The sequence below is a fragment of the Girardinichthys multiradiatus genome, chromosome 19 (assembly GCF_021462225.1).
Source record: "Girardinichthys multiradiatus isolate DD_20200921_A chromosome 19, DD_fGirMul_XY1, whole genome shotgun sequence".
Taxonomy (NCBI): Eukaryota; Metazoa; Chordata; class Actinopteri; order Cyprinodontiformes; family Goodeidae; genus Girardinichthys; species Girardinichthys multiradiatus.
In genome coordinates, this window is record NC_061811.1 from 9,108,353 (window position 1) to 9,136,102 (window position 27,750).

The 27,750-nt window shown below is 40.4% G+C and overlaps 1 protein-coding gene across 2 annotated transcripts; it reads right to left on the reverse strand.

Annotated features, from left to right (window-relative positions):
- Window positions 1–27,750, reverse strand: LOC124885067 (proline-rich membrane anchor 1-like). Of its 2 annotated transcripts, XR_007042584.1 has the most exons (5): window positions 26,115–27,750; window positions 23,905–24,046; window positions 18,873–19,005; window positions 12,943–13,013; window positions 3,063–3,156 (listed from the first exon to the last, which is right to left on the reverse strand). XR_007042584.1 is itself a non-coding variant. In XM_047393260.1 (4 exons), the coding sequence occupies exons 1-4, from the start codon at window positions 26,397–26,399 to the stop codon at window positions 3,057–3,059; spliced, it is 660 nt and encodes a 219-aa protein (XP_047249216.1). In that variant the 5' UTR covers window positions 26,400–27,735; the 3' UTR covers window positions 1–3,056. The 2 variants fall into 2 exon arrangements, 1 of the variants encoding a protein (XP_047249216.1); XM_047393260.1 differs by lacking the exon at window positions 12,943–13,013 and having other exon boundaries at window positions 1–3,156; window positions 26,115–27,735.

A 27,750-nucleotide genomic window follows, 5' to 3' on the forward strand; every position in this document is an offset into this window, starting at 1 on the left:
TCCACGTTGTTATGTACAGTTTTATTTACAACTGAAAAACTCAGCAGTGAGATCAAGTTTTGCACATATTTCTATCTGTCTGTCATAATGCACAAATTTTGTGTGTACTATTGATTGCCATCTATACATTAATGGCTTGCTCCATCAACATGACAACATTGATATGGATCTAAATGGTAGCACATTGAGAACTACTACGTATAAATGTCTGATCCGTTACACTGTACATGAATCAACAGTCCAGAAGGCAGATATTTAAATATCAATATTTACATTCATGCATCCATCATTTTTCTCATATAGGTAAATGGTGGGGTATACTGGTAGCTAATACTTGTGCATGTTTACATGCAAGCGTGTGTTTCTTTTTTTCCCAGAATTCAACAGTTTAGCCATCTATGCTTCTTTGACATTCACAGAGACTCTTATCTCAAAGCCCTCATCTGCATGCACACTCGCATACAGACAGGTACTCACATCCAAAAGCATTCACACTCACATGCATGGACACACGCTGCTTTAATGTAGAAAAAAAGAGCAGAGCCGTTGTGTTTTTCCACTGAGGATGTGGAGGATGGCTGTGACAGCACTGAGTCACAATCGTCCCTGCTGTGGACATCCTCAGTGCAGCCTGATCCTCTTGCTATTAGCTATGTCTTCTCCATCTCACAAGCCACAATGTTAGCCTTGGGATCATATCCCCTATTTGTGTAACTATGGGCGAAGGAAGTCCTGTTTGGCAGATGGAAAAATGAAGATTGTCAAATCTGGACAAAACATTGCTGAAGGCTTCTGGCTAACCCCATAACTGGAAACAAAACGTTCAACCAAATGAGCTGTGAAAGCATGGGTGGATTGCATTGTGTTAACAGTCTAAAGCTTTGAGATTATTGTGTGATGAGGTACAAAAAAATGTCTGGAAAGCAAAACATTCACATAGCACATCATAGAGACCCTGACTTTTTAGTGTCTGTCTCAGGTAACCAGAACTATAGTCATAGGAAAAACAAAGTACACCCCATGATTCAGTAGCTGCCAGAGCCACCTTTAGCAGCACTAAATCTCAACTGTGGTTTTCTGTTTGATTTTAAGTCCTTTACATTGTTGTGTGGCAATTTTTGGCCCACTCGTTTTTCCAATGTTGCTTGAGATCATTGAGGTTTCTGCATAGCTCTCTGAAGGTCCCACCACAACTTTACTATTAGGCTGAAGTCTGGGATTTGACTAGGTCATTGCAACACCTTGATTCTTTTATTTTTCAGCTATTCTGTTATAGATTTGCAGCTGTTTTTGGGGTCATTGTCCTATTGATGACCCAGTTTGAGCGAAGCTTAGGCTGTCAGACAGGTGGCCTCATATTTGATGGTAAAATAACTCGGTATACAGAATGGTTCATGGTCCACTCAATGACTGCAAGGTTCTCAGGTCTCCCACAGTGCTTGTGCTGATATGCAGTGTTTGGTTTTCTCCAAACATCGTGCTATTCATTATGGGGAAGCACATCAACTTTCGTCTCATCTGACTAATGAACACTCTGGTGTTCATTCAGAATAAACTCAGCTAACTTATATTCTTTTTAGAGAGATGAAGCTTTATCATGGCATTCATATGAAAATAAGCCATACCTGTTCTGACATTTTCTAATTGTTCTTTCATGAACTGTTGAATCTGAGCTGGAGCTATTGTTTTTTTTTTTTTTGTCATTTGTCTGAGTGTTGCACACTCTGACCTTGGGCTGAATTTGCCAGGACGTTCACTCCTGGGAGGATTGGGAGCTTGCTGGAGATAAGCCTAAATGTTTTTCACTTGTTAAAACTCTTTCTCTATGTTGGAAATAAGCTTAAATGCTTTTCCAGATGGATGGGTAGCAACAGTTGCTTCTCTAAGGTCATTGCTGATTTCCACCTTGGTAGTGTTAACACAGGCCTATATTCTCCTAAGCAGCAAACTGAAAAAACTCCGGCTTTTGTAGAGGAGCTATAAGTTAATCAATATATCTGATCAGCAACACCTGGCTGCTATTTTCCTCTATAAATTCAATAGAACCAGCAAGGGCTGACTTCTTTTTTCCATGACTGCAGATCAACACCCAGAGAGAAAAACTAAACAGCGAAATGCTTTGCAGAGTCTCAGCGTACTGACAGTAAGATCACTAACAAATAATTTACAAATTATTTACTTACAAAAACAGAGCAATCAAGAAAAAAAGACAAATTCATCAAAATGTTCAAGATTTGTAAGTATGTGTGTAAATTACAGGACAGTTTTCTCTAAGTATAAAAATAAATTTGAAGCTAGTTAACTAAAATAAATAGATTAAATAAATACATGAATGACTTAAATATATTGCAGGGAACATAAGTCTTTTTTGGCATGGTAAAATAACCAAGATGTCCCATGTTGATGACGCTTCCCTCTTTTTAAATATTAATTTCTTTATATTGCATAGTCAGATGAATCCACATCTCAGAGCCAGGATCGACAGTCAGATCCTGCCTTTCACAAAGCGTGTGCTAAAATGGAGAACAAAAGGTGGACACTGCAACAGAGAGGGGGGTTATAAAAAATCTTTCATTCTTTGTAAAAACATCATGCATGTTATTGGGTTTGTGTGCCCTGTCTGGATGCACACAGGACTGTGGGGCTGCTCTGCTGTCAGTTGTCCCGCTGCAGACGTCAACAGTGCGTGAGGTCTGGATCTGCTGCAGACTGGCAGACAGTCCCTCTCCAGCCAGCAGCCAACCAGCCTGTCAGCAACACTTGCTGTTACTAAAAGCATAATGCCCAGTCTGCTGTGCCACTTTTGACACCACAGGGAGTTGTGGATCTGTCTCTCAGTCCTTTCTGCTTTGATTTCATTCTGCTTTCCATCTTTTCAGCTCCTCTTGAGTCGAATGCCATCTTCAGTCCAGGCAATATGCCAAACAAAGAGGAGAGGTTTACCTGTCTGAAATCATCAGGTGAACCCATGTTGCATTAAGGGTCAGAAAGGGTTTGTTGTTTTCAGGAAACATAATGGAGATGATGGTAAGTTGCTTCCTGGACCAAGACAAAGTCTATACCACAGTGTTGTTTGTACCCATGGCCTTCTTCTTGCGGATGCTCATGGCATACTCCCCGCGACTCGTCCCGTTCTCCTCCTTTCGCAGTGGTTTCCTGTGAATAAATATTTTCACAGCATGAGGAGAAATTCTGAGGCAGGCCGTGTCATTAAAATTTCTAGTCTGTCTTTAAGATTTGATTTGATTTCTACAGTTGCTCTACTGGATTTGTTGATCTGGGCTGTCTTTCCAAATAAGCTCAATATTTAAAGGTCACTTTCGCAAGGAGACAGAAGTGAAAAATACATCACCATCCAGCAGATAAGGCAATTACCTTCTTGGACAGGTATATGTAATTTCCCTTCTAAGTAATAAGCATGCATGTTTGTCAAAACATCTTGGGAAATACATGCATTCTTAACCTCCTGTCATATCTGTGCTTCATGCTGGACTACCTTTGCCTTTTTTTGAGTATGTTCAGCTGCAAAATACAACTACAATCCATGATCCCTTTGCTACTAACAGCCGTTTCACTCAGTGCAACCCTTTTCATGCACTCCATAAAGCCTTTGTGGTTATATTATATTTGTCCAGTGTACTGTGGCTTTTCATCAGCCCCCTGAGCCTCTGTCCCCGACACAGGCTTATGTAACTTGAAGAAAGATCTGAATACAGTTAGTACAGTCATTGTGCCACTAAACACTGTACATCACCCTGACCAGCACCGAGGACCACAGAGCAACATCCTTAACTCGGTCTGCTCTCCTGTCCTCATAAACTAAAAACCAGGGCCAGTACAACTCTGACAAACAGTCACTTTCAGTCTTGTGCATCGTGCAGGGGGAAAATTAATTAAGGTGAGGCATATAAGTGAGGCATATCACTACTGTGATGTAGTGATATGCAACTACTGACTACAAAAGTGTGCAAATTTCTAACTACACCACATCTTTTCCATATCAATAAATAAACATTATGACTGAAAGGAGTTACCAGGTCTCTCTCTTTTTGTGTTGAGGCACCCAAAACTCCATTAAGGCGAGTCCCTGAATGTGACGTTGGTAAATTAAACAGTTTGACTTATACTGTCTCCAGAATTACACAGTTAAATTATGAAATATTTGTAGTAGATACAGCAAATATCAATCTCAGCTATATTTCAGGGGGACTTTTGCATCACCTCTCAAGAGCTGGAAGAAATAGAAGCTTGAGAATTAAAAGTTATTAAATTCTAGAATGAGGAGTTTACCATGAAAATATTTGCACAACATACAGTAACCATTTACCAAGACCAGAATCATAAAAATATATTTCTTCACCTCTCATGAACAAGAATTAATGACAGCCTGAAAACAAGAAGTTATGAGAGGGCAGCACAGTTATTTTTTAATTGATTCATCTAAAAAAACTCTATATGACATCTCAATAGTTATGTTTTTATTTTCTCTTCAATCCTTATGAAAACCATAAAACAAGAAATATTTTTCCAATATGTGAACTTGTAGTTACTTTGATTGAGATGAGATCCACACGTTCAGAGGTTGCCAGATTCGTCGTCATATACACTGACCTACAAAAGCATTCTTACCTTCAACATTTTTTACACTTTGTCAGGGTACAACTACTATTTTGATGTATTTTCTTGGGATTTTATGCAATCGGCCAACCCCAATAGTGTATAATTCTGAAGTGGAAAGAAAATGTTACATGTTTTTTAACACATATTTACAAAAGTGTGAGATCCATTTGGAAACTCCTGCAACCAATCACCGGTTGTGTAATTTAATCTTAATATCAATACAGCTGTTCTATGAAGGCCTCCGAGCTTTGTTAGTGAACCAAGGAACACAGCGTATCGGTCAGGGAGAAAGTTGAGGAGAAGTTTAAAAGAGGGTTAGGTTATAAAACAATATCCTAAGCCACACTGTCCAGTCCATCATCTAAAAATCGGAGTATGGCACTGCAAACCTTCCAAGACATGGCTGTCCACCTAAACTTCCAGGATAGTCATTAGTCAGAGAACTAGCCAAAAGGTTCATGTTACCAATAAGGGAGCTGCAGAGATCCACAACTGAGGTGGGAGATTCTGTGGGCAGGACAACCATTTCATAAAGGGCCACAAGAAGTCCCATTTCATTTTTCACAAGCCATGTGGGAGACACAGCAAACTTGTGGAAGAACGTGCCCTGGTTGGAAGAGACCAACATTGTTGTTTGTGAAATGCATGCAAAATGCATTATGGAAGAAAACAAACACTGCACATACCCTGAACATATCACCCCCACAATAAAACATGGTGGTAGCAGCATCATGCCATGGGGAGGCACTTCTTCAGCAGCAGCAGTGAAGCTGTTCAGAGTTGATGGGAAGATGAATGGAGCTAAATACAGGAGAAACCCAGAAGAAGGCCTGTTAGAGGCTGCAGTAGACTTGAGACTGGGGTGGAGGTTTACCTTCCAGCAGGACAACGACCCTAAAGATACAGCCAGAGCTACAACTAAATGGTTTAGATAAAATGGGATGGTTTGGATGAAAGCATATCCATGTGCTAGAATGGCCTAATTAAAGTCCAGACCTAAATCCAACTAAAGATTTGTGGCAGGACTTGAAAATGTATGTTAACAGACACTATCCAGTCAGACTGAGCTTAAGCTATTTTGCAAAGAAGAATGGTCAACAAATTCTCTAGATGCGAAAAGCTAGAAGAGACACACTCCAAAAAAGCTGTAGTTGCAGTAGCTTCACAAAGTAATTACTGGGGCTGAATATAAACGCACACCAACATTTTTTAATTTGTATTTGTATAAAACTTTGAAAGCCATGTATCATTTTGTTCTACTTCATAAGTGGAAAGTGGAAATTCTAATAAAAATCGATGAAGTCTGTAGTTGTCATGTCACAAAATGTGAAAACGTTTACGGGAATGAATACTTTATCATGGTACTGTAATCCTCATGGTACAGTACAGTAAAAAAAAAAAAAAAAGTTTAAAGGAGCTTTCTTGTTACAATTTAACACTGAAGTTGATATTTAACTTAATATAAAATTAAAGCCATATATGATCGTAGGTTTTGTGAATAACTGTTACACAGATAAATGCAGATGATCCAATGCTTTTTAATAAATTCAAAGTTGCTTTCTTTTGCTGAAGGTCATGAAAGTTTGCGAGAGAAGAAAACTGCGAACAAAGTGTGAGACTATGACTAAGACTTGTGTCATCTGGCTGGGTTTGTATCAGAGCACACCAGGGACACAGGACGCCCATGTAGGACAGACGCTGCCTGCTGTGTCCATTTGGACGCTCTTAGAAATGACACTGCCCACCCTGAGGGTGGAAACACATTCTGCTGTTGAGTTGGAGATGCTGGGCTGATGCAGCTGTAGCTGAGGGAATTAGGATAGACCAAAATTTCCCTGATGGATCTATTGTTTACAAGCAGCCGGGGCATTTTCCTTTGCAGGTATACCAATAAAGTTGCAGCTCCTGAAAGGATTTTAATCTTTATTTAATGACCCATGTTAACTTTAATCTTGTAAATAGGAAATATTAGCTTTCTTATAACTATTTAAATCAGCAAAACTGAAGATTTCTTCCAGTGGGAGCAAACTCTCTGCAGAGCAACCTGCCCAAGTTCTACAGAGGTGAAATAGTTTTCAAGCCCGTTGTGTTTAGATTTCTCAAAAATAAATTCAGTGTTTGTTTTCAATGTTTCTTTAAATACCCTGCAGCTCTGAATTTGAGGACAGCCTAAAGTGAAACATGGTGGTGGCAGTATCAATCTGTCAGGATGTTTTTACATAACAGAGAGAGAAGAAAAATGTTTTGCAAAGTGCTCTGAATTAACATTTAATTTAGATGCATGTAAACGTTTAAATCAATGCTCTTTAAATATAGTTACCTGCTAGTTTAGAACGTTTTGAAATAACCAACGATGAAAGCATGATCAGCTACAAACTTTAGACTGTCTTCTTAAGGCATGTTAGCAACGTCATGTTAGACTTCTGCTTCCAGCCAGAAAGATCCTCCTATCTTTATTGAGACTTTGTCTCCTCTGAAAATGTAAACAAAACAATTTGCGAGAATAATAGATTATTTTTCATCTTTGAACACATGTATTATACACAAACTATGTTGCGATGTTTTAATTCATCGTAACTTTTTGTTTTTGTTCACCATCTAATCGTTAGAGTCCCAGCCAGCTTTGTTTTGGTTTTATGCGCCTATGGTGGGGACCTAATCCAGCCTATCTGGCAAGATTGCTTTTTAAAGTTGTTGACAATTCGGTTCAGAGGTCTGAGCAAAGAAACCACAGATGTTTCAGAAGATGGAAATGTGGAAAATACCCCTGCTGAGGTCCAAGTCCTGTTCTTAAAGAGAGGTGACACCACATCTTGGCTTCGCACCAAACCTTTAGCCTGGCGGTTAAGGCTAACCAGAGCTGACGGACTAAAGGTGGTAATCCTCACCAACTTGCACATACCCTCACCAACTTTCCTTAAAGTTATGCTAGATATTTAGATCTTAAAATTATGCACGGAAACCTCGAGTGTAGCTTCCAGAGAAACAGCGACATCTTGATAAATTAAAATCTTTATTAAGCTAATTCCTTCTCAGTTCCTCTCAGAATTTGAGTAATAGATCCCATTTCAGCATTAAAGCTATAGATAGACGTCAATTAGACATGAGACAATGATACGTGTATTTGTAGCCGTGATTTAGACCTAAAGATTTTATTTAGGTTTAGATTATTCAAAACTACCTGACCTAAAAGTGATCTACGTCTAGACTTAAAATTATAAATTCATTAGGCCCACAAAAAAGTCAACAATGCAAAAATACCAGTAAGCATAAACCAAAAGCTCAATTAGAGCATTTGATTTGATATTCTAAACTAATTTTATCCATTTTTCAGTTGTAACATTGGGATGACGACATCACTATGTGGAAAATACTCAATGTTTTCTATTTGTGGTCAAACAATTAAAAGAAATAGCTGTAAATATAATGACATATTTCCATATTTGCACTCCACTGACTGACAGAAACTTGCATTTTAATCTATAGTGTTGTTAAACAATCAAGCTGTTCAGGCTGTGAACTGACAGCAAGATGCTTCCTGCATATCATCACAGATAAAGATCTGCTAGGTCCATAAAAAATGTCAGTTGAACAGCAAGAATTTTAATTTCCAAGCAGAACCACAGCCCACATTGTCTCTCAGTGGGGAAATTCAGGTGTACGAGGAAGATGAGGAGCAGAGTTTAATTTGGATTAAAAACAAATGTAATCATGTTTCTACATGAATAATACACTTAGATAGTCCTGGATCTATACGTTGTTTGCACATGAGAACGTGTCCCGATGAACAGCTCAAAGTGTAAACGGTTTGATTAATAATCCTGTTGTTCCAAGTTTAAGACTGGCTGGCGCTGGTCAGCCTCGGCTGAAACACGTCCACATTTGGACTTCTAATTAATATCTAAAACCAATTCTAGACATCAAAAAACTATCACATTTCAAACCAAATATCTACCACATTTAGTCAAATTTTCATATACCATTTAATCATCAACAAACTGGGCAGTTAGAATGTTTGTTTGTCCAGATTTAAATTTAGATTTTGACTCAACTGATCATTAAAACATATAAGTGTGGTTACTAATTAAATACTTATTGTTTCTTTTAGTTTATACTGATCCAATATAATAATTCAATTTTAAATAAAGTATCAATATTGTGATTCTGTGAATATTGTTGTGGAATTTTCTTAACAAGTGGGTAGAAGTTGACTCATAACAAGAGAAAATCCGGACTTTGTCTTTATAAGTTTTATTCAAAGGCATTCAGCGTTTGAATGACTCTGTCATCAAGCAAGTCAGTTGAACAGAGCCCCGATCAACATTTACACACAGTATTTATACCAGAACATGACAGTGTTATCTCAACTTAAAAGAGTCTGTGTTTTATGACCCAAACCCTTCTTAAGTTCAAAAGTGACAAGGTTATCTAGGAACAGACCTAACTGCCCTTCCTGACATTGTCCTAAAAGATGAGTCTGAACCATTAAACTTCTGATAATGGCTTTTACAGCTTCTTCCTCTAACACAGATGTTCTGAGGAGTAAAAAAGGTCATACACTGTGAAATGCTTACTGCAAGAATTTCCATCACACTAATGTCAGAATAAAGCAACATGGGGTTCCAAAAGTTTTTGCACTCATGGGAAAAAGGGTAGCTCATACCTCCAGTGAGGACTTAGTGACAATGCGAGAGAGACGTTGTACTTTGTTTATATAAATGGTGCATAGCTTCCTAAGACCACATTCTGAAAACCTGTCTGAAAGTATGCTGTTGATTCTTTTGTGAAATTTTACATCTCCACAGATTAGACCATTTTTGAAATTATTTGTGGGTATTCTGAAACTATGAAATATTGACCTGTAATCAGACCTTCCTCAAACATCATGTCACATTTTTGATATTCAGAATATTTAGCTGATGGTCACTGCTAGTATATCAGGTGAAGTCTGAAGATCAATTCTCTTTGGTTTTGTTGGATGTTTTGATGAAGTTCATGTAGTGAAGCACTTAGGTTTGAGAATGGGACTTTGAATTGAAAATTAGCCAAGCTTTGTGAAGGCCCTGTTCTCACTTATATGAGATTGAGACAAAGGACACAGGCAAATCTCAGTCCTTTTTAAGTGCTGTGTGGCAGGTCTCCTAATTTGGACATGGGGATATTGCCAAGATCATTTTCTTCCATATCTTTGTGTGAAGGTAGGATGTTGTTTTACTGTCAAAACCTGTCCACTGTGTTTTCTCAAGTTTCACAGACGGTGAAGGCTGCATTACCAGAAACAGCCATTTCCACCCTCCAGTCCTTTATTCCTGGCGACTGGATTCTGGTCAGAGAATTTAGGAGAAAACACAGGAAGTCCAGGCGCTGGAATGGCCCATATCAGATCCTACTAGACACCCAGGAAAGCTGCAGGAAAGCTCCAGCTCCTCCAGCTTCATCTGGCTTCCAGGACACAAGTCATCTTCTAAATGGATCATCCACGGCTGAAAGGTGTGAGGACAGCGGACCACCACAAGATAAAGAACTGTAAGCTGATCACTGGCGAGTGATTGAAGAGGTGGTTGAAGAACACTGTTCTTACAAGGGCACAATAATCCCTTGGGCAGTGCAACGTTATTTCAGAATCTACTTAAGGCCATCGCATTGCCTGAAAGTTAGAAATCATAAGGTCATTTGCCTCACTGCACACACACCACAGTGAGAGATTCTTTCCTCCCACTTTGACAGCGAGACTGACTCTGAGGAGGATATCTCGGATGCTTTTATCTAACTTTTATGTTTATTGCTTGATATTTATCATTATGGTACAAATTTGAAATGTGTTCATTTCCACCATTGTTTAGTTGGACTATGGAAGCCTAACTTCCAGCAGGATTTTTTGTGTTTTTGTTTTTTAAGTTGTGTTTATAATTTGTTTTCTTTGGAAAAAACTGTTTGCTTTCAGTACCAGAAGAAAGGACATTCCACTTCAAGGTCACGATGCAGTTAAATGGAAGATGGTCTGTTCTGATGCTAATGATTGGTATTGCAAGTATTGTTATAACTCTTGTGTTAATTTGGGAAAAGGTACAGCAAAGACAATGTAAGGCTAATTTGAGGAATTGTGCTAATAATACTCATCAGCGGATTCGAAGAGAGATTCATCACTTTTCTGACTACTATGATCATACTGATAATGTTTGGTGGCAACTGATGCATCAAAACTGTGAGGAATTATAGTGTAAGGGAAAGCAGAAATGCTTGTAGATTTTCTAGTGAGACTAATTTAACATGTGCGTCTACAGGAACTCTTTATAGAATTCGGGGTATTAGAAATCCGATTAAAGATCCAGATATTTGTATTACACAGGAGGAAAGTACACCTTATTTCCTTGGGAAGACAGTAGGTTGCGAAGCTATTATATGTGTTTTATGTGCTTTAATCAACAGACATAAATTTGAGTCATGTCCTATCAGAACTGATTCTTATACTATTTCAGAATCTATGGCTCCAGATCCTTTTGTGTTAACTTTTAATCTTACTGCTTTATCTGAGGAAGGTTTCACTGTTCTAACTACGGAGCAGCAGGCTATTAGAATGGCTTTGGATTATCTGTTAGCTGAGAGGGGTGATGGTTTTGAAGAATTTTCCTTTAGTTGTGATTATCTTGTAATCAGAAGAAGGGAGTGTAATGGAAATTCTTGCAGTAAGCATTTCACAGTGTATGACCTTTTTTACTCCTCAGAACATCTGTGTTAGAGGGAGTAAGCTGTAAAAGCCATTATCAGAAGTTTAATGGTTCAGACTCATCTTTTAGGACAATGTCAGGAAGGGCAGTTAGGTCTGTTCCTAGATAACCTTGTCACTTTTGAACTTAAGAAGGGTTCGGGTCATAAAACACAGACTCTTTACAGTTGAGATAACACTGTCATGTTCTGGTATAAATACTGTGTGTAAATGTTGATCGGGGCTCTGTTCAACTGACTTGCTTGATGACAGAGTCATTCAAACGCTGATGCCTTTGAATAAAACTTATAAAGACAAAGTCTGGATTTTCTCTTGTTATGAGTCAACTTCTACCCACTTGTTAAGAAAATTCCACAACAATATACATTTTTATAACATGCTATTAGGACTCACTGATTAAGCACAAGATTTACCCTTCAGATTTATTTTTCACACAATTTGCATAATGATAAGAAATATGTACAGCCATATTCAATAAGTTAGGTTATTACTTAGAGTTCAATTATTTTAGTAACTCAGTTAAAATTAAGTTATAGATTAATTAGACCCAGCCTGATTTTCAAGCCTTTATTTCTTTTAATAATGCTGATTTTCTGCTTACAGCTAATAAAAACACCACAGAATATTACAATAAAAATGCTTTAATACAGAAATGTGGGCTTCATGAAAAGTATTCATACCTGCTTAAAGGTTGTTATTTTCAGAAGGTACTTTAAATATTCAAATTTGCTGAATATGACTGTATTTTATTAATGAAAATGATTAGATTTTAAGTAAATAAATGTAAATAAGCAGCTTTATTAGTTTCTACATTTATTGGGCCACCATTTATGAGTCCTTTTTCTCACTGTGGCTGATTGTTCCTTTCTAATCGCCCAAACCTCATGTTTTGCTGACTGTCGTCGATTATTTTTGTCTTTCTCACTGAGTAAATGGGCCCTGCTGACCTCAGCATCTTTCTCTGTCGATCCTAACGGTTTGGCACACTGCCTCTGCTGGTTCCTGTGGAGTCACAGAGCTCAAACTGTGCTTTTTATGCTGTACACTTGTTTAAAGTTGCAGAAAAAGACTGAAAACTATTCATGCTTCCAGGATTTCCTTTGTCTGGTAAAAATAAATAAAAAAGCATCAAATCTTTAACTTAGAAAAGCTTAACAGAGTTACAGATGCAATTGTTTAAGTCTCTGCTGATCCACTATATAATTATTAAGAGAAGTAATTTTTCATTTTCCTCTTCACTTTGCAGTATTATTTTAGTTTTTATTACTTCATTGAGGAGAATAATCATAGGCAGTGCAATAACAGCAGACTTATAAAAGCTGTTTATGTGATATTTTATGCCTCATCTTGCTTCATTTTGCTTCCAGCTGGATGGATTTACAGCCTTGTTTGTTTTCACCAGGATGTAATCTCTCCACAGACTGACCATGTCACTCCAGGCCACCGCACGGGGCACACCGCTGGGCCCTCAAACCGACCTCTACTCGGCCCTTCAATAATAGATGGCGCGCTGTTGACACATGGCAGGTGGCAACACAACCCTTTACAGGTGAGATGAATATTTCATGTCAAAGCTGTGCAATCACAGCGCATACTTTCCTGTTTGAAGTTCGGGGAATGGATGGTGGAGAAATTGGGACATGTGTTGAGCTGTTAAACCGGCCATCTGGAAATTAGAGTAAAAATATTTAACACAGGCTGTAAAACATGGCTCCAGTTTTGATGTTGCTGGATTGGCAGTTTTGAAAATAACTGGATAATGTGTCTGTAAACTTTTGATTATTCAACATTTGGTTTTGTTTTTGTTATTTTGTGTTACCCTTGGATCGAACCAGTCAGGGTGAATTATCTGCAGACAAGCCTCCCGGAGCAGAGAGTGATTAGGAAAAGCATTCATTAGTCAGTTGGTTTGAGTTTTATTTGTTTTGGCTTCCTAGATGGCCAACTGCCTAGACTGCAGCATCATGTCTTTTGCTTCGGATGGCACAGCAACACTGAAACGCAGCATGTGTCTGAATCCTCTCCTCTGTGCTTGCACACTCCCTGGTGGTGTGGACTTTAGAAAAGGATTGTATGGAAGTCCTTTTTCTGTTTTAGCCCCTTTGCTTCTGACAGATGACTGGCAGACTGAGATTATAAAAACTAACTAAAGCCTAGGAGGGCTGGGACCTGCAGAGCTGGCTGTGATGCTCAGACTTTGGCCCTCAGCCAGTTGATTTTCATTGGGAAAGCCCGGACCACTAAGCGGCTGGAAGGGCTATATATAACCAACTCTGTTCTTCACAGTGACAAACTCCTTCTCACATTGTTACTGACCAAGACACTCAATTACTGCCTTTGCTTGCTTCGGTAGACACATTACATCTGTCCTTTTCCCTGCCTTGCTTTCTCTGAGGAATGATGGTTGATCAGAGCGTTCATGGCGACAAGCGAGATGTGTCGCATTTTAACCTGACCAGCTCACCTACTGGCTGGTGACTAATGCACATGTAAAAACGTAGTATGGAGTCATGTATTCTCAGAGCTTGGGGTGGTGTGAAGCCTGCAATCTGCAGCCCTGTGAGCTTAAGGACACAACCTGCTTGCATGTATAAAAGATGTGGTCTGCGACTGAAAGACTGCACAAATTAATCTATAAATAATAACCTGGGTTTGGAGCTCCAGCTCGAATTGCGACGAAACGTTCTTATCACTGCTGCATTAAAAATGGTGCCCCTTGGCTACGGGGGCTGGAGAATTGCCATAATGAATTCCTGAGCCAAACACCCATTACTTCCACGCCCTGACTTTGCCTATTTATTGTTTTAAAAAAGGGGGAGAAACAGATTTCTGCTGAGGGAAGCCATATCTGGGAAGCACACATAATATACTTCCATAAACATACCAAGGTATGAATCTAAATCTTTCTAAAGTTGCATAAATAAAATACAGAATAACTCCTAATTTAGGGCACAGAGCTGTTCTCACTTGAATTGTGCGAGTCAATGTTTACTCAATGTTTCATTAAGTGGGTAAATCTGCCAAACTCTGAACATACAGGGGTTGGACAACGAAACTGAAACACGTGGTTTTAGACCACAATAATTTATTAGTATGGTGTAGGGCCTCCTTTTGCGGCCAATACAGCATCAATTCGTCTTGAGAATGACATTTACAAGTCCTGCACAGTGGTCAGAGGGATTTTAAGCCATTCTTCTTGCAGGATAGTGGCCAGGTCACTACGTGATACTGGTGGAGGAAAACGTTTCCTGACTCGCTCCTCCAAAACACCCCAAAGTGGCTCAATAATATTTAGATCTGGTGACTGTGCAGGCCATGGGAGATGTTCAACTTCACTTTCATGTTCATTAAACCAATCTTTCACCAGTCTTGCTGTGTGTATTGGTGCATTGTCATCCTGATACACGGCACCGCCTTCAGGATACAATGTTTGAACCATTGGATGCACATGGTCCTCAAGAATGGTTCGGTAGTCCTTGGCAGTGACGGGCCCATCTAGCACAAGTATTGGGCCAAGGGAATGCCATTATATGGCAGCCCATACCATCACTGATCCACCCCCATGCTTCACTCTGGGCATGCAACAGTCTGTGTGGTACGCTTCTTTGGGGCTTCTCCACACCGTAACTCTCCCGGATGTGGGGAAAACAGTAAAGGTGGACTCATCAGAGAACAATACATGTTTCACATTGTCCACAGCCCAAGATTTGCGCTCCTTGCACCATTGAAACCGATGTTTGGCATTGGCATGAGTGACCAAAGTTTGGCTAAAGCAGCCCGGCCGTGAATATTGACCCTGTGGAGCTCCCGACGGACAGTTCTGGTGGAAACAGGAGAGTTGAGGTTGGATGTGGTTCGTCCTTCTTGGTGGTATGCTGACATTACCCTGGATACCGTGGCTCTTGATACATCACAAAGACTTGCTGTCTTGGTCACAGATGCGCCAGCAAGACGTGCACCAACAATTTGTCCTCTTTTGAACTCTGGTATGTCACCCATAATGTTGTGTGCATTTCAATATTTTGAGCAAAACTGTGCTCTTACCCTGCTAATTGAACCTTCACCCTCTGCTCTTACTGGTGCAATGTGCAATCAATGAAGACTGGCTACCAGGCTGGTCCAATTTAGCCATGAAACCTCCCACACTAAAATGACAGGTGTTTGAGTTTGATTGTCCAACTCCTGTATATACATCTGAGATGTTTGTTTAGAGATGAGTGCATTTACTACACTGGGAAAAAGTATTTGGGAACTCACAGGTTTCTTCTGTTTTCGCCTTTTCGTCACGCTTAAATGTTTCAGATCAATAAATGTATTTTAAAATCAGGCAAATACCAAAAGTCATTTTAAAATTACTTTAATTTATTAAAGGACCAAAGTTATCATATGTGAAAAAGCAATTGCCCCCCTTGTTCGATTATTAACTAACTAAAATCAAACTAGCTAAATATCACACCCAGATCCGATCAGAACGGTACCTGTAGAATCAAGAAATCACTTAATTAGTGCCTGTCTGACAACAGAAGTAGGCTAAAATATTTCAAAAAGCAACAGATCATGCTCTGAAGTTTAAGAACAGATGAAAAACAGACTCGTTGACATCTATCAGTCTGGAAAGGGTTACCAAGCCATTTCGACTCCAGAGGACCTTAATGAGAGACATTATCCACAGATAGAGAAAACATGAAACTGGTTGAACCTTCCCAGGAGTTGCCTGCCAACAAAAAATAATCTAAAAGCTCATCAATGACTCCCCCAGGACGTCATAGAAGAACCCAGAACAACATCCAAAGCATTGCAGACCTCACAATGTTGGAGATTTCAGGCCAAAACCACTGCTGACACTGGCGACCTGTCCAGGCTGTACCCCGTCTCTCGCCCATAGATGCCCACTATGGAAGAAGCGGTAGAAAATGACTGACCGACTGACTGACCACTGCTGACTTAAAAGCACACAGGGGAACATCTCCCATTTGCTAAAAAATAACATCTTGATGACCCCCAAGACTATTGAGAGAATAGTCTGCAGACATGAAGAGAATGAAATTGGAACTTTTGGGAAGATTTCATTAAAACAACATAATACTGACACATGGTGGTGGTAGGGTGATTTTCTGGGGCTGTGTTGCTGCTAATTTTAAAAATTAAGATTTTGGAGAAACTAAGTCAAAGTTGGCCTCTAATTAAGCAGGTTGTTCATGTTGTAAAGCCCTCCAATGGTGCTGAATTTAAAACATTTCACAGAGAAGATTCCTCCACAGTGATGTAAAGACTCATTAGCAGATATCACTAACACTTGATGGGAGTTGCTGCCGCCAAGGATGGGTGGCAGAACTAATTTTTAGGTTTAGGGGGTAATTACTTTTTCACATAGGGCCAAGCTGGTTTGGATACCTTTTTTTCCTTGATACGTGGAATCATGATTTAAAAACTGCTCTTTGTATTTACTGAGGTTATCTTTGTCTGATAATAATTTTTTTAGACAATTTGAAACATTTAAGTATGTCAAAAAACCAAAAACAGAAGAAAAACCTTTTCACAGCACCGTAAGTATCCTCAGTAGGCTGGTTAGGAGGGAAATAAATGTTGCGTGTACATTCATCTGGAGGTCAGAGAGTTTTTGTGACAACTTGTAGCTAAAACCGGTGAAAACAAAGTCTGAATCTGCTGCTGCTGCAGGCGCTAAGCTCAACTTTTATCTTTTAATACGCCAAATGGGAAGAAAGCTGGGAAAGCTTTGTCCTGGGATCCCAATTCTTGCCTCTTTTGTTCACATTCACAAAGCTTGCTCAAAAGCATTAGTCACATATGGAAATTATTACTAACAATGTCGTTTGTTGTATTTGCTCTTCAGTTAATCACTTTGAAGTACGGGCTGAGGATCTCCTCTCCTTAATTATAGAATTGGGATTTGAGATTTAGTTTTGTTTTTTTGGACTGGCCCCAGTTATTCTTATTGTCACACCTATAACATGCCTTTGTTTACCTGCCTGATCTTAGGTTTCCTTTGCTCCTCAGCACATTATTATGTGCCTGCATATTAAGCCCTTTCCATAAGTTCTGGGATTTCCTAACTGTGCTGCACTTTTATTTTCTTTAAGGTTCATGGATTCCTTTTATTCAGTGCATCTGGTCTGCTCATTTGAAAATGAGCCAAAAACTGGTAAATGCAAGATGACAGATGCAATTTGTGTATTCTACTTGGGGAACCACCACCAATATTTTGCAAAACAACAACTTATTTGATTTTCTAAAACTAGATCAGAACTAAATATGAGTTTAATATAAAATCATTCAAGCCCCATACATTTAGAGGAAGGAGGCTTAAAAAATAAATATAAGCTTACTGGAACATTCGGGATTGACACACAGGGCACACAAACTCATACCAAAGGGTCTAGAGTAACCATTGACCTAAGAGTCATATTTTAGGACTGTGGGAGGAAGGCAGAGTACCCAGAGAGAACCCACACATCTACAATGAGAACAAGCACAGTCTATTCAGAAAGATTTGGCTTCCACGACCTTCATGCTGCAAGGCAACAGTGCTACCAACTGCACCACCGTGCACCCCTTAGGAGTGTGTCTATGGGTATTTACAATCAGGATAGCATTTGTGGGGTCAGACACTGATGTTAGATGAGAGGGACTAGCTCACTGTCTCCTCTCTAAAGGGCAAAACATAGTTGCACGTACTTGACTTCATGGATGTATGCGCAGAGTACGCCGGACATGTCCGCACAAAGCTCAATTTATGACCACGAACACGTACGTGCATTATAGCCACATAATTTTATGTGAAATACTGCTTTATATGTGAAATACTGCTCTGAGCAGCCGGTCGCGAATACGTGCAGCGTCATGACCACTCTCTGCCTCGTACAGATAAGTGTATTCCTCTTCTTCGCCCCTTGTTTGGTTTAATGGCCTTTAACACTGCCTTATTTTCTTTATGTTTTTCCAAAGCTACAAGGCGAATTAGTTCTGCCTCCCCATCCGATGTGGTCATGGCAGAAAGTGTGGGAAATGTAGGAATTTGTCACCAGAAACATAGAAAATTGGTACACCTTACTATGAAACCTTTTATAGCAACATTATAGTCTACAGGTGAAGGTAAGCTTTACAACACTGCATCCAACACTTTGCTTTGCATTTGGTGAGCTAAGGACTGGATGCAACTGCTCTGCCATTGAAACCTATTCCACGAAGTTCTCTTTTATTGAGCTACTCTTAAGGCCATGAAGTTTGAAGGTTTGTAGCAATTGATTTTGCAGAAAGTTTATAACCTTTGAGACACATCTGCCTTAGCAGATTGGCAAAGGTCAAAAAAATGATTTCATAAATATTTGTAGAAGCAACCTGCATGCCTAGCTGTTAAATGTTTTACACCTAACAGCTAGACATATGGTGAAAATGATTGGAACACCTGAATACAATTATTTTGAGGAGATATAATACAGGACAAATTTCTATTTTAATTTTTCCAATATGGGAAATTAAACAAAAGCTAAGAGTTGCTTCTCACCTTTTGATCGCCTTGTAGCAGATGATGATGGCGGAAAGGAGGAAGACAACTGAGGCACAGCTCACTGTCCCAAGCACTATAACGTCCACTTCCATCCACCAGGGCCTCAACAATGGCACCATGGGCTCTGCCACTGAGAAAATGGAGAAAAGAGGCAGGACAGGAGAGGTACATCGAGGGAGAAGATTGAACAAAATGTTGTGAATCAAATAATCTGTAAAATAAACATGTTGAGACATTAGTCACAATGTTGACCAAGGATTTGACTCAACAAACCAAAATATGAGTAGCGCTGAGATGATTTTCCTCCTCTGGTCTTTGAGCTGTGTCCTTGCCTGTTCTGTAGGTCTTAGGTTCAGCATTCAAAGATATCCAGCCAGACACCATGAATCATTTAGGGATCCGTCAACCCTTCTTACACCAGCACTCTTGTCTACACCAATTACTGTTGCAAGAACTTCCTGTTCTTTACACATTAAATTTGTGGAGTTGGACCACTCACCGGGATGTTGTATAACTTTACGTGCATCAGCAACTCCCTGTCTGTAATGCAGAGCTTCTCTCTGTGCTGTATGCAGAATTTCATGCTCTCCCAAATCTGTTTAATCACCTGCAAATGTTTTTTGGCCATACCAATGGTGATTTATTCCACCTTAGAAATACATTATACAATCTACACAATGACAAACGAATAACCCTGCATATGACTTCATTATGATATAAATCAAGGTAAAGGTTTACACCACAACAACAAATACTTCTCCAACATTTAATTTTCCATTGCAGCACATTTCTGCAGAGTAAAAGGATGTCACTGTGAATTTAAAAGCTCTTCTCTGACAAATTCATTTTAATCCAGCGTTTTGTCAATGTCTGAAGGGTTTAATTTAGCCGGTGTTAAGGATCTACTGTACCGTGACAAAGCTCCAGTCCTTTGAATTAACCTGCCGCACCATTTTTAGCACCCAGACACCTATTTAATGCACAATTCTCCTATTTTTTAGCTCCTTTTAGCAGACAGATATGGTCTCAGTCATTGTCCTAGTTTTTCATGTCGGTCATGCATATTCGATGCATTTTTAAAGACTACAGAACTTCAGCTCTAAGACCTCTTCAAATCAGGCTACACAGGGAATATCAAGATAATTATGCCTCTCTGTAGTAAAAAAAAAAAAGCCCCCTCTTAAAATAAATTATTCATGATGTCTCCACCTTCTGCAAACACTTCTGTGTTAAGTTAGGGAAGAATATAAATTGGGCTGCTTATCATACTTTTTATGATTTGCTGCTGTTAGTGGACGCTGAAAACCTGCAGATGCAACACTTTCGAGGTAAATGAGTCACTGGGCACAACTGGGCATTCAAACCCCACCTTTGGTTGGAGTCAGATGCCCGTGGCAGCACTCATGCAGTGACCTTGGCAACAGGCACAGAAGGGTCTATAACTCTTGATTTTAACTCTCAGGGTGAGTCAAGGGGGGAAAGAGAGATTCATCCACATTGAGCGAACAGAAAAAAAATCATTGGAAGTGATAGATTAAAACCCTTCTTCCCACTGCTCAGTGATTAAGTACTCTTCGTTGCTCTGGGCTAAGGGGTGAGTGATTCCAAAGAGTCCCAGTAGTAGCTCAGAATGGCTGCATCATCAGCGCCGCTTGTCCCATATTTCAGCGCACTGTTCATTTGGATGCTAGAGCTGACGTACAACAACTTTCAGCAAGAATGCTCAGAGAAATCCAGCTGCAACCTGATATTTACATACACTGTATATTACCATTCTTTCCTCACTGTCTGACGTTACACCAGACAAAACCTTTTCTCCTTGAGGTGAGTTTGGATTAACTAAATTATTTCTATTTACTGCCAGAATAATGAGATTATTTGAGTTTTACATAGAAATTTCTATGTTTACATACATTATCTTATATTCAGTACAAAGGTCTTTCAAACCGTATGACTTTGGTCAAACATTTTAGGTATCCTTCTATAAGCTTGTCACAATAGTTTGCTTGAATTTTGGCCGATTCCTTCTGAAAGAACTGGGGTAACTGAGTCAGGTTTGTAGGCCACCTTCCTCACACACCTTTTAATCTCCCCCCACAAATTTTATTTTAGACTGAGATAAGGACTTTTTAGTGGCCACTCTGATTGGTACACCTTTACATTTTTTTTGGGAAAGCCCAGATGATGATGTCATGGCTTTGTAAGGTTCTGATTCATCTGTTAAAAACAATTATACACACACACAGGGGTTGGACAATGAAACTGAAACAGCTGTCATTTTAGTGTGGGAGGTTTCATGGCTAAATTGGACCAGCCTGGTAGCCAGTCTTCATTGATTGCACATTGCACCAGTAAGTGTGAAGGTTCAATTAGCAGGGTAAGAGCACAGTTTTGCTCAAAATGTTGAAATGCACACAACATTATGGGTGACATACCAGAGTTCAAAAGAGGACAAATTGTTGGTGCACGTCTTGCTGGCGCATCTGTGACCAAGACAGCAAGTCTTTGTGATGTTTCAAGAGCCACGGTATCCAGGGTAATGTCAGCGTACCACCAAGAAGGACGAACCACATCCAACAGGATTAACTGTGGACGCAAGAGGAAGGGATGTTCGGGTGCTAACCTGGATTGTATCCAAAAAACATAAAACCACGGCTGCCCAAATCACGGCAGAATTAAATGTGCACCTCAACTCTCCTGTTTCCACCAGAACTGTCCGTCTGGAGCTCCACAGGGTCCATATACGGCCGGGCTGCTATAGCCAAACCTTTGGTCACTCATGCCAATGCCAAATGTCGGTTTCAATGGTGCAAGGAGCGGAAATCTTGGGCTGTGGACAATGTGAAACATGTATTGTTCTCTGATGAGTCCACCTTTACTGTTTTCCCCACATCCGGGAGAGTTACGGTGTGGAGAAGCCCCAAAGAAGCGTACCACCCAGACTGTTGCATGCCCAGAGTGAAGCATGGGGGTGGATCAGTGATGATTTGGGCTGCCATATCATGGCATTCCCTTGGCCCAATACTTGTGCTAGATGGGCACGTCACTGCCAAGGACTACCCAACCATTCTTGAGGACCATGTGCATCCAATGGTTCAAACATTGTATCCTGAAGGCGGTGCCGTGTATCAGGATGACAATGCACCAATACACACAGCAAGACTGGAGAAAGATTGGTTTGATGAACATGAAAGTGAAGTTGAATATCTCCCATGGCCTGCACAGATATTGAGCCACTTTGGGGTGTTTTGGAGGAGCGAGTCAGGAAACGTTTTCCTCCACCAGTATCACGTAGTGACCTGGCCACTATCCTGCAAGAAGAATGGCTTAAAATCCCTCTGACCACTGTGCAGGACTTGTATGTCATTCCCAAGACGAATTGACGCTGTATTGGCCGCAAAAGGAGGCCCTACACCATACTAATAAATTATTGTGGTCTAAAACCAGGTGTTTTAGTTTCATTGTCCAACCCCTGTATACAAAGCATGGGGGTGTCTACCCATCATAGTGTATATGAACATGTTTTGTTGTGAAATGTGTAAATTAACTCCAGAACAAAAGTTAAAAATGAGTCCTGTACCAAAATGGGCTGAAAGGCCACTCAGCGAGGACAAAGACATTACATCGAAAGCAACATAAAAAGCCATATTACAGTTTGCAGTTGCTCTCAAGGACAAATACCTTAATTTTTTTGAAGACATGTCCTGGCGTCTGATGAAATTAAAATTGGATTGTTTGGATATAATGACCACCGAAAGATTTGGAGGAAAAGGAAGAAAGCTTGCATTTCAACTGTGAAGTATGGCAGCAGCAGCATCATGTTGTGTGGATGTTTTACTATAGAAGGAACAGGTGGACTTCACAAAATGGATAGCATCAGGAGGTAAGAACGTTATATGGAACACTCAGAGAGAGACATCTCAAGATATCAGCCAGAACCTCAAATCCTATAAATGGGTCTTCCAAGTGGATCATCAGCCTAAAAAAAATACCAAATTAGTAACAAATTGGTTTAAGGACAACAAAGTCGATGTTTTGAAGTGACCATCACAGAGCCCTGATCGCAGTCCCGTAGAACATTTCTATGTGAGCAAGGAGTCCTAAAAGCCTGACCCAGTTCCACCAGTTTTGTCAGGAGGAACGGGCCAACGAACTAACTACTAAAACTAAACTAAACTATTGTGAGAAGCTTGTGGAAGGATACCCACAATGTTTGACCCAAGTCATAAAGTTTAAAATGTAACTCTACAAAATACCAAGGAAATTTGTTCAAATATCTGACTCTGAAAAATAATAAAAATTATTTCATAAAATGTATGTTCCCTATTATTGAGGAATTATAATCCTAACTGGCCCAAAAATGGAAACGTTTAGTCTGATTTGATGTCAGAAAAGTGTTCTATAGAGTGTATGTAAATATCTGGTTTCAGTTGGAGGTCTCCCAATCTGTGAGTGGATGCACCCTCTCAGTGTGAGACGATTTGGACGATTTGGGGAGGAGGAACTGCCACAACAGGCAATAGATAAGCACAGATGTACTGTAAGAGCCCAGTGTGCACTGGCACCAACATGGTCTCTTCATGCTGCCGGCTAAACTTTGAAGGTGGAACTACTGCACTGTTTCATTAGAACCTTATTAGCTAATTAAATGAACTCATTTGTCTCATAATCGTGGGAGGCGGGAGTCCTCCCAGGGAAACCCTACCACTGAACCTCTGAGCATGGCAGCCCAGCAGGCATGGATTTCTCAGACAGTTTGGTACTCCCCGAGGTCAGACCCAGCATAAATTAGTCCTGTGTTCAGCTGTCAACATCCTGCTGGCTCTATTACATGCACAGATGCAAGAGTGCGAAACTGCACTCATGCACTAATCTCAAGGGGCTGATGGTACATTTTTCCCCCTGTGCAAAAACGGAAAAGTTTTAAACACTTTCCTTAAACTAGGTTTGTAACTTGAGTTCCAGTTGAGTGGGGTGAGCAGACAGACTTGAAGGGAGACACAGGGGAAACCTGGGCTTGATGTCTTACCTGTGGTGCCCAGAAGCCGAGGGGGAGGTGGTGGTGGAGGCGGTGGAGGGAGGGGAGGGTATCTCCTACAGTGGCATGCCAACTGGCACTGTTCACCAACTTTCTCTGCCACAGTCCGAGAGCATGACCTCTGTAGCTCTCCCTTATGGTGAGGGAAAGGAGAAAAGATACTGCATTACTCAGAGGTAGCATCAGCACAACACAGTGTAGCACAAACAGTGTACACTCAGCAGCCTCGCAGTTAGCAGCACAGTGGATTTCCTCCTCTCAGCATTCCTTTCACATCACAGGTCCACTGTTGTTGTCACTGGGGCTGCTGTGTATGTGTGTGTATGTGTAGTATATGCAGAATAGTATCACGTCGACGGCTGCTGCTGCTGCTCTCCCTGTAAGAAACCACCCACTACCAGAGTGGGCAGCAGGCTGCCCCGAGGAGTGTGCGTGGGTGGACTTGGAAACTCGAACAGATCACATTACACATGAACCCTGGCAACACTGCGTGCGTGTGAAGAACAGCTCACCACTATCTGTAGGCAGCTGCACGGGGCAAAGGTTAGAACAGTCATCAGTAACATATGCCTGCTGCAGGGATCCTGCTGGGAATGCTGTGAACAGAAAACACAACTGGCTACTTGATGTTCCCAATACAGGAGAGCCGAGGCTTTGTGTGTGTGTGTGCACAGCTGGATCTCTCAAGCCTCACTGCACTAATTAGGACACCCTATTAAATATGCAGTTCTTTAATGTGTAATTTAATTTTTTTTTATCTCTGTAAAACAGTTATTTAATTGTGCTAATTGCAAATGAATGTTTCACTCATGGAACAAAACATTTAAACAAAAATGTGTGGTCTAGCTGCAGAAAAGTTAGGACATTTAACCCCATAATAGCTGGTGTTACCCCCTTTGGCTGAAATAACTTGAGTGAGATGGTTCTTGCAGCCGTCTTCCTGTCTTTGGCCTGAGGAAAGCTTGCCCCTCTCCTCTCTTTCAGCTGTGAGATGTTTGAGGGGTTCAGCCCATTTCAAGTCACTCAACTGCATCTGTAAGATCAAGACCTTGGTTTCAACTCCATTCCAGGAGTTTGCTTTTCTTGATTCTTGCCCAGTTTTTGATGGATTTACCGGTATTGGTTTTGTTTCATTTTCATGTTTCACGGCCCAGTTCTGCTTCACGTTTTTTTTTACAGATGGTTTCAGATTTTCCTCAGTCACCCTCTGATGCATGGCTAAATTTATGATAGTTATATGATAGGGAGCTGGATGCAAAGCATCCCCAGATCATGACCCTTCCATCTCCAAGCTTCCCAGCTATGCCAAGGTTATTTTCCTGTAATGTATTTTGGTTTATGTAAAACATGTCCTCTCTCCTAGTTTTCAAATAATTTAATTTTACACCCGTATGTCCAAAGAACATTATTCCAGAAGTCCTGGTCTTTGTCTACATTCTCTCTAGAAGACTTTAGTAAGTGTACACTTTCACATCAACAGTAGCAAGAGCCTTTGGGGTTAATGGAGACTTCTTTTAGCATCTTGCAATCTGCTTTTAAGGTTAACTTGCTTGGATGGTCAGATGTTAGCACTTGTTTTGAATGTCCTTCACATGTAAAGTATTTTCCTAAATTCTTTTGAGACCTCTTCAGATCTCATACCTGACTCGTAACCTGCTACCATTTTTCTCTGAAGGCCTCAGACAGCTTTCTGGATCTCTCCATGGTGCTCATTCTCACTTCAGCAGTCAGGAGCACCAAACTAAATGTAAACAAACAGGGCAGACCTCTTTTAAAACGTTAAGAAATTACGTTCTTATAATGTGCACCAGATGTTATTTGCCTAAGTGTACTTTTAGCCATTTTAAGTGGAAATAAATTTGGGGGTGTCCTAATTTATTCCTCACCAGAAATAGTTTTTCTTTTTTCTTTTTACATTTTTACAAGTCTTTTCAGTTCATATTGTGTAATGGTATTACGTACATTTTTCAGTAATTGTAAAATTCAAATGAAATATCCTTTAATCCAACAACGTTTAAAAAATAGACTTTCATAGGGTATTTTCACATCATTTCCACATTTAATGAAAACAGCTGCAGCATGATGAGTAAAAACAGACCACTGTAAGTTAGTTAAACAGCTTTCACCCTCATCACTACATCTAACTCCAGTTGGATCTGTGCAACCTGCAGCCCCTCCATGCGCCTCAACGCGATGCTTACCGTGCATGAGAGTAAAAGCTGTGACAGGAGGCAATGAGCGATGAAAAAAGGCCAAAAACTTAAAGTAAATGGCATCAGATCTCGGAGCAGCATTCCTCCTGCGCTGTTCTCGAAGATACTAGGAAGCGTTTCCAACAAATGAATGCAGTAGTATACATAGGCTTGGAGTGTTTGCGAGATAACCATCCACCCTTTCCACTTCAGCGGCTGTAGCTGTGACAGGCGTCTCCGGGAATAGTTTATGCCCCAATCATTTTCCTCTTCACATCCTGCTGTCGATCGCATAGGACAGGCGAGCTGGTGGGATGAGCAGCAAACCTTCGATCATTCACATCTCCAAAGTAGTTTTTTTCCTTCTTTTTAAACCCTCCTATCTGTCTCTCTCTCTCTATCTCTCTCTCTGTGTCTCTCTCTCAGATAGCGACCTGAATCACGCCGCTGCTCCGCTCAGTGTGAAGGCGGTGGACGGTCCGAACCTTACATCTCTCCGCGGCTGCGAGCAAGAGCGCAGGACGAGCCGCTCAAGCCATCCAAGTTAAGGTGGGAGGAGGAAGGGAAAGAAAACAGAGACGGGTCCTCGGGAGTATGGTTTGCAAGGAGTCCTCGCAACAGCATCACCTCAACTTCTCAAGGGAACATTCAGGTTGGCCGAGTCCGGAGGGGAGAGCCGTGGGTTAAATGGTGCATCTCCTTGTGTGCTGCTTTATACGCGCACTCACATCAGCTCCCCCTGACAGCTCCAAACTAACCCTCCTCCTCATCCTCCTCCTCCTCCAAAACACAGCCAGCAGCTCATGTGGTTGGTTGGAAAACCTTCAGCTCAGGCTTGCTTTGTTTGTTTATGTTTTTGGTTTTTTTTCTCATATAGGTCTGTGCAGAAAGTGTTGCCCACAAAGATGATGATGCTTGCTAAAGTCATGTTTGATGCCTTCTCTGTGGGAACCCTCTCTGCTTCAAAGTCCCAAAGTTGGCTGGGATAAACACTCCTGATCCAAAGTGGCAGTTGCAGCCAAAACAAAAAGAGTTTCATATTCCGCTGAAATTATTATTTCAAAATGTAATCCGTACCCATGATATACTACTAAAACCAGACATCTGACTGTTTTAGGTCATTTCCTGAGCATTTTTTAAATTTCTCTAATTAATGCTTTAGCTTTAATTTCCTTGCTGATGTATTGAAATGCTGCTTTGATATTCCCATATAATTTTCTTTGCTCATGATGCCACCTGTTTTGTGAAGTGCTCCAGTTCCTTGTGCAGGAAAACATCCACACAACATGATGCTGCCATCCTCGTATTTCACGGCCGGGGTGGAAGCTTTCTAGTTTTGGCCAAGCACCTTAATTTTAGTTTCATCAGACCACAGGACATGCCTCCGAAAATCAAGGTTTTTGTCCGTGATTGCATTTGGAAATTATGATTTTAACTGCTTTTTGGAGAAATGACTTCTTCCTTCCTGAGTGGCCTTACAGCCCATGCTGGTACACAACTCGTTTTGCTCTGGATAATGACACTCTTTTATCAACATCATCCTAAGATTGTTCTGGGTTAGATTTGCACATTTCACATGTAGTGGAATTTTCTTTAAAAGTGGAGAGAAGTTGACTCACAACAAGAGAAAATCCGGACTTTGTCT

Excerpts from the sequence above, each read along its gene's own strand:
- LOC124885067 (XM_047393260.1), bottom strand. The coding sequence starts at position 26,399 with ATGCGATCGACAGCAGGATGTGAAGAGGAAAATGATTGGGGCATAAAC. Across the intron at positions 19,006-23,904 it reads TCGGCTTCTGGGCACCACAG|TGGCAGAGCCCATGGTGCCA; the intron begins GTAAGACATCAA and ends CCATTTTCTCAG. Across the intron at positions 3,157-18,872 it reads TGCTACAAGGCGATCAAAAG|GAAACCACTGCGAAAGGAGG; the intron begins GTGAGAAGCAAC and ends ATTTATTCACAG.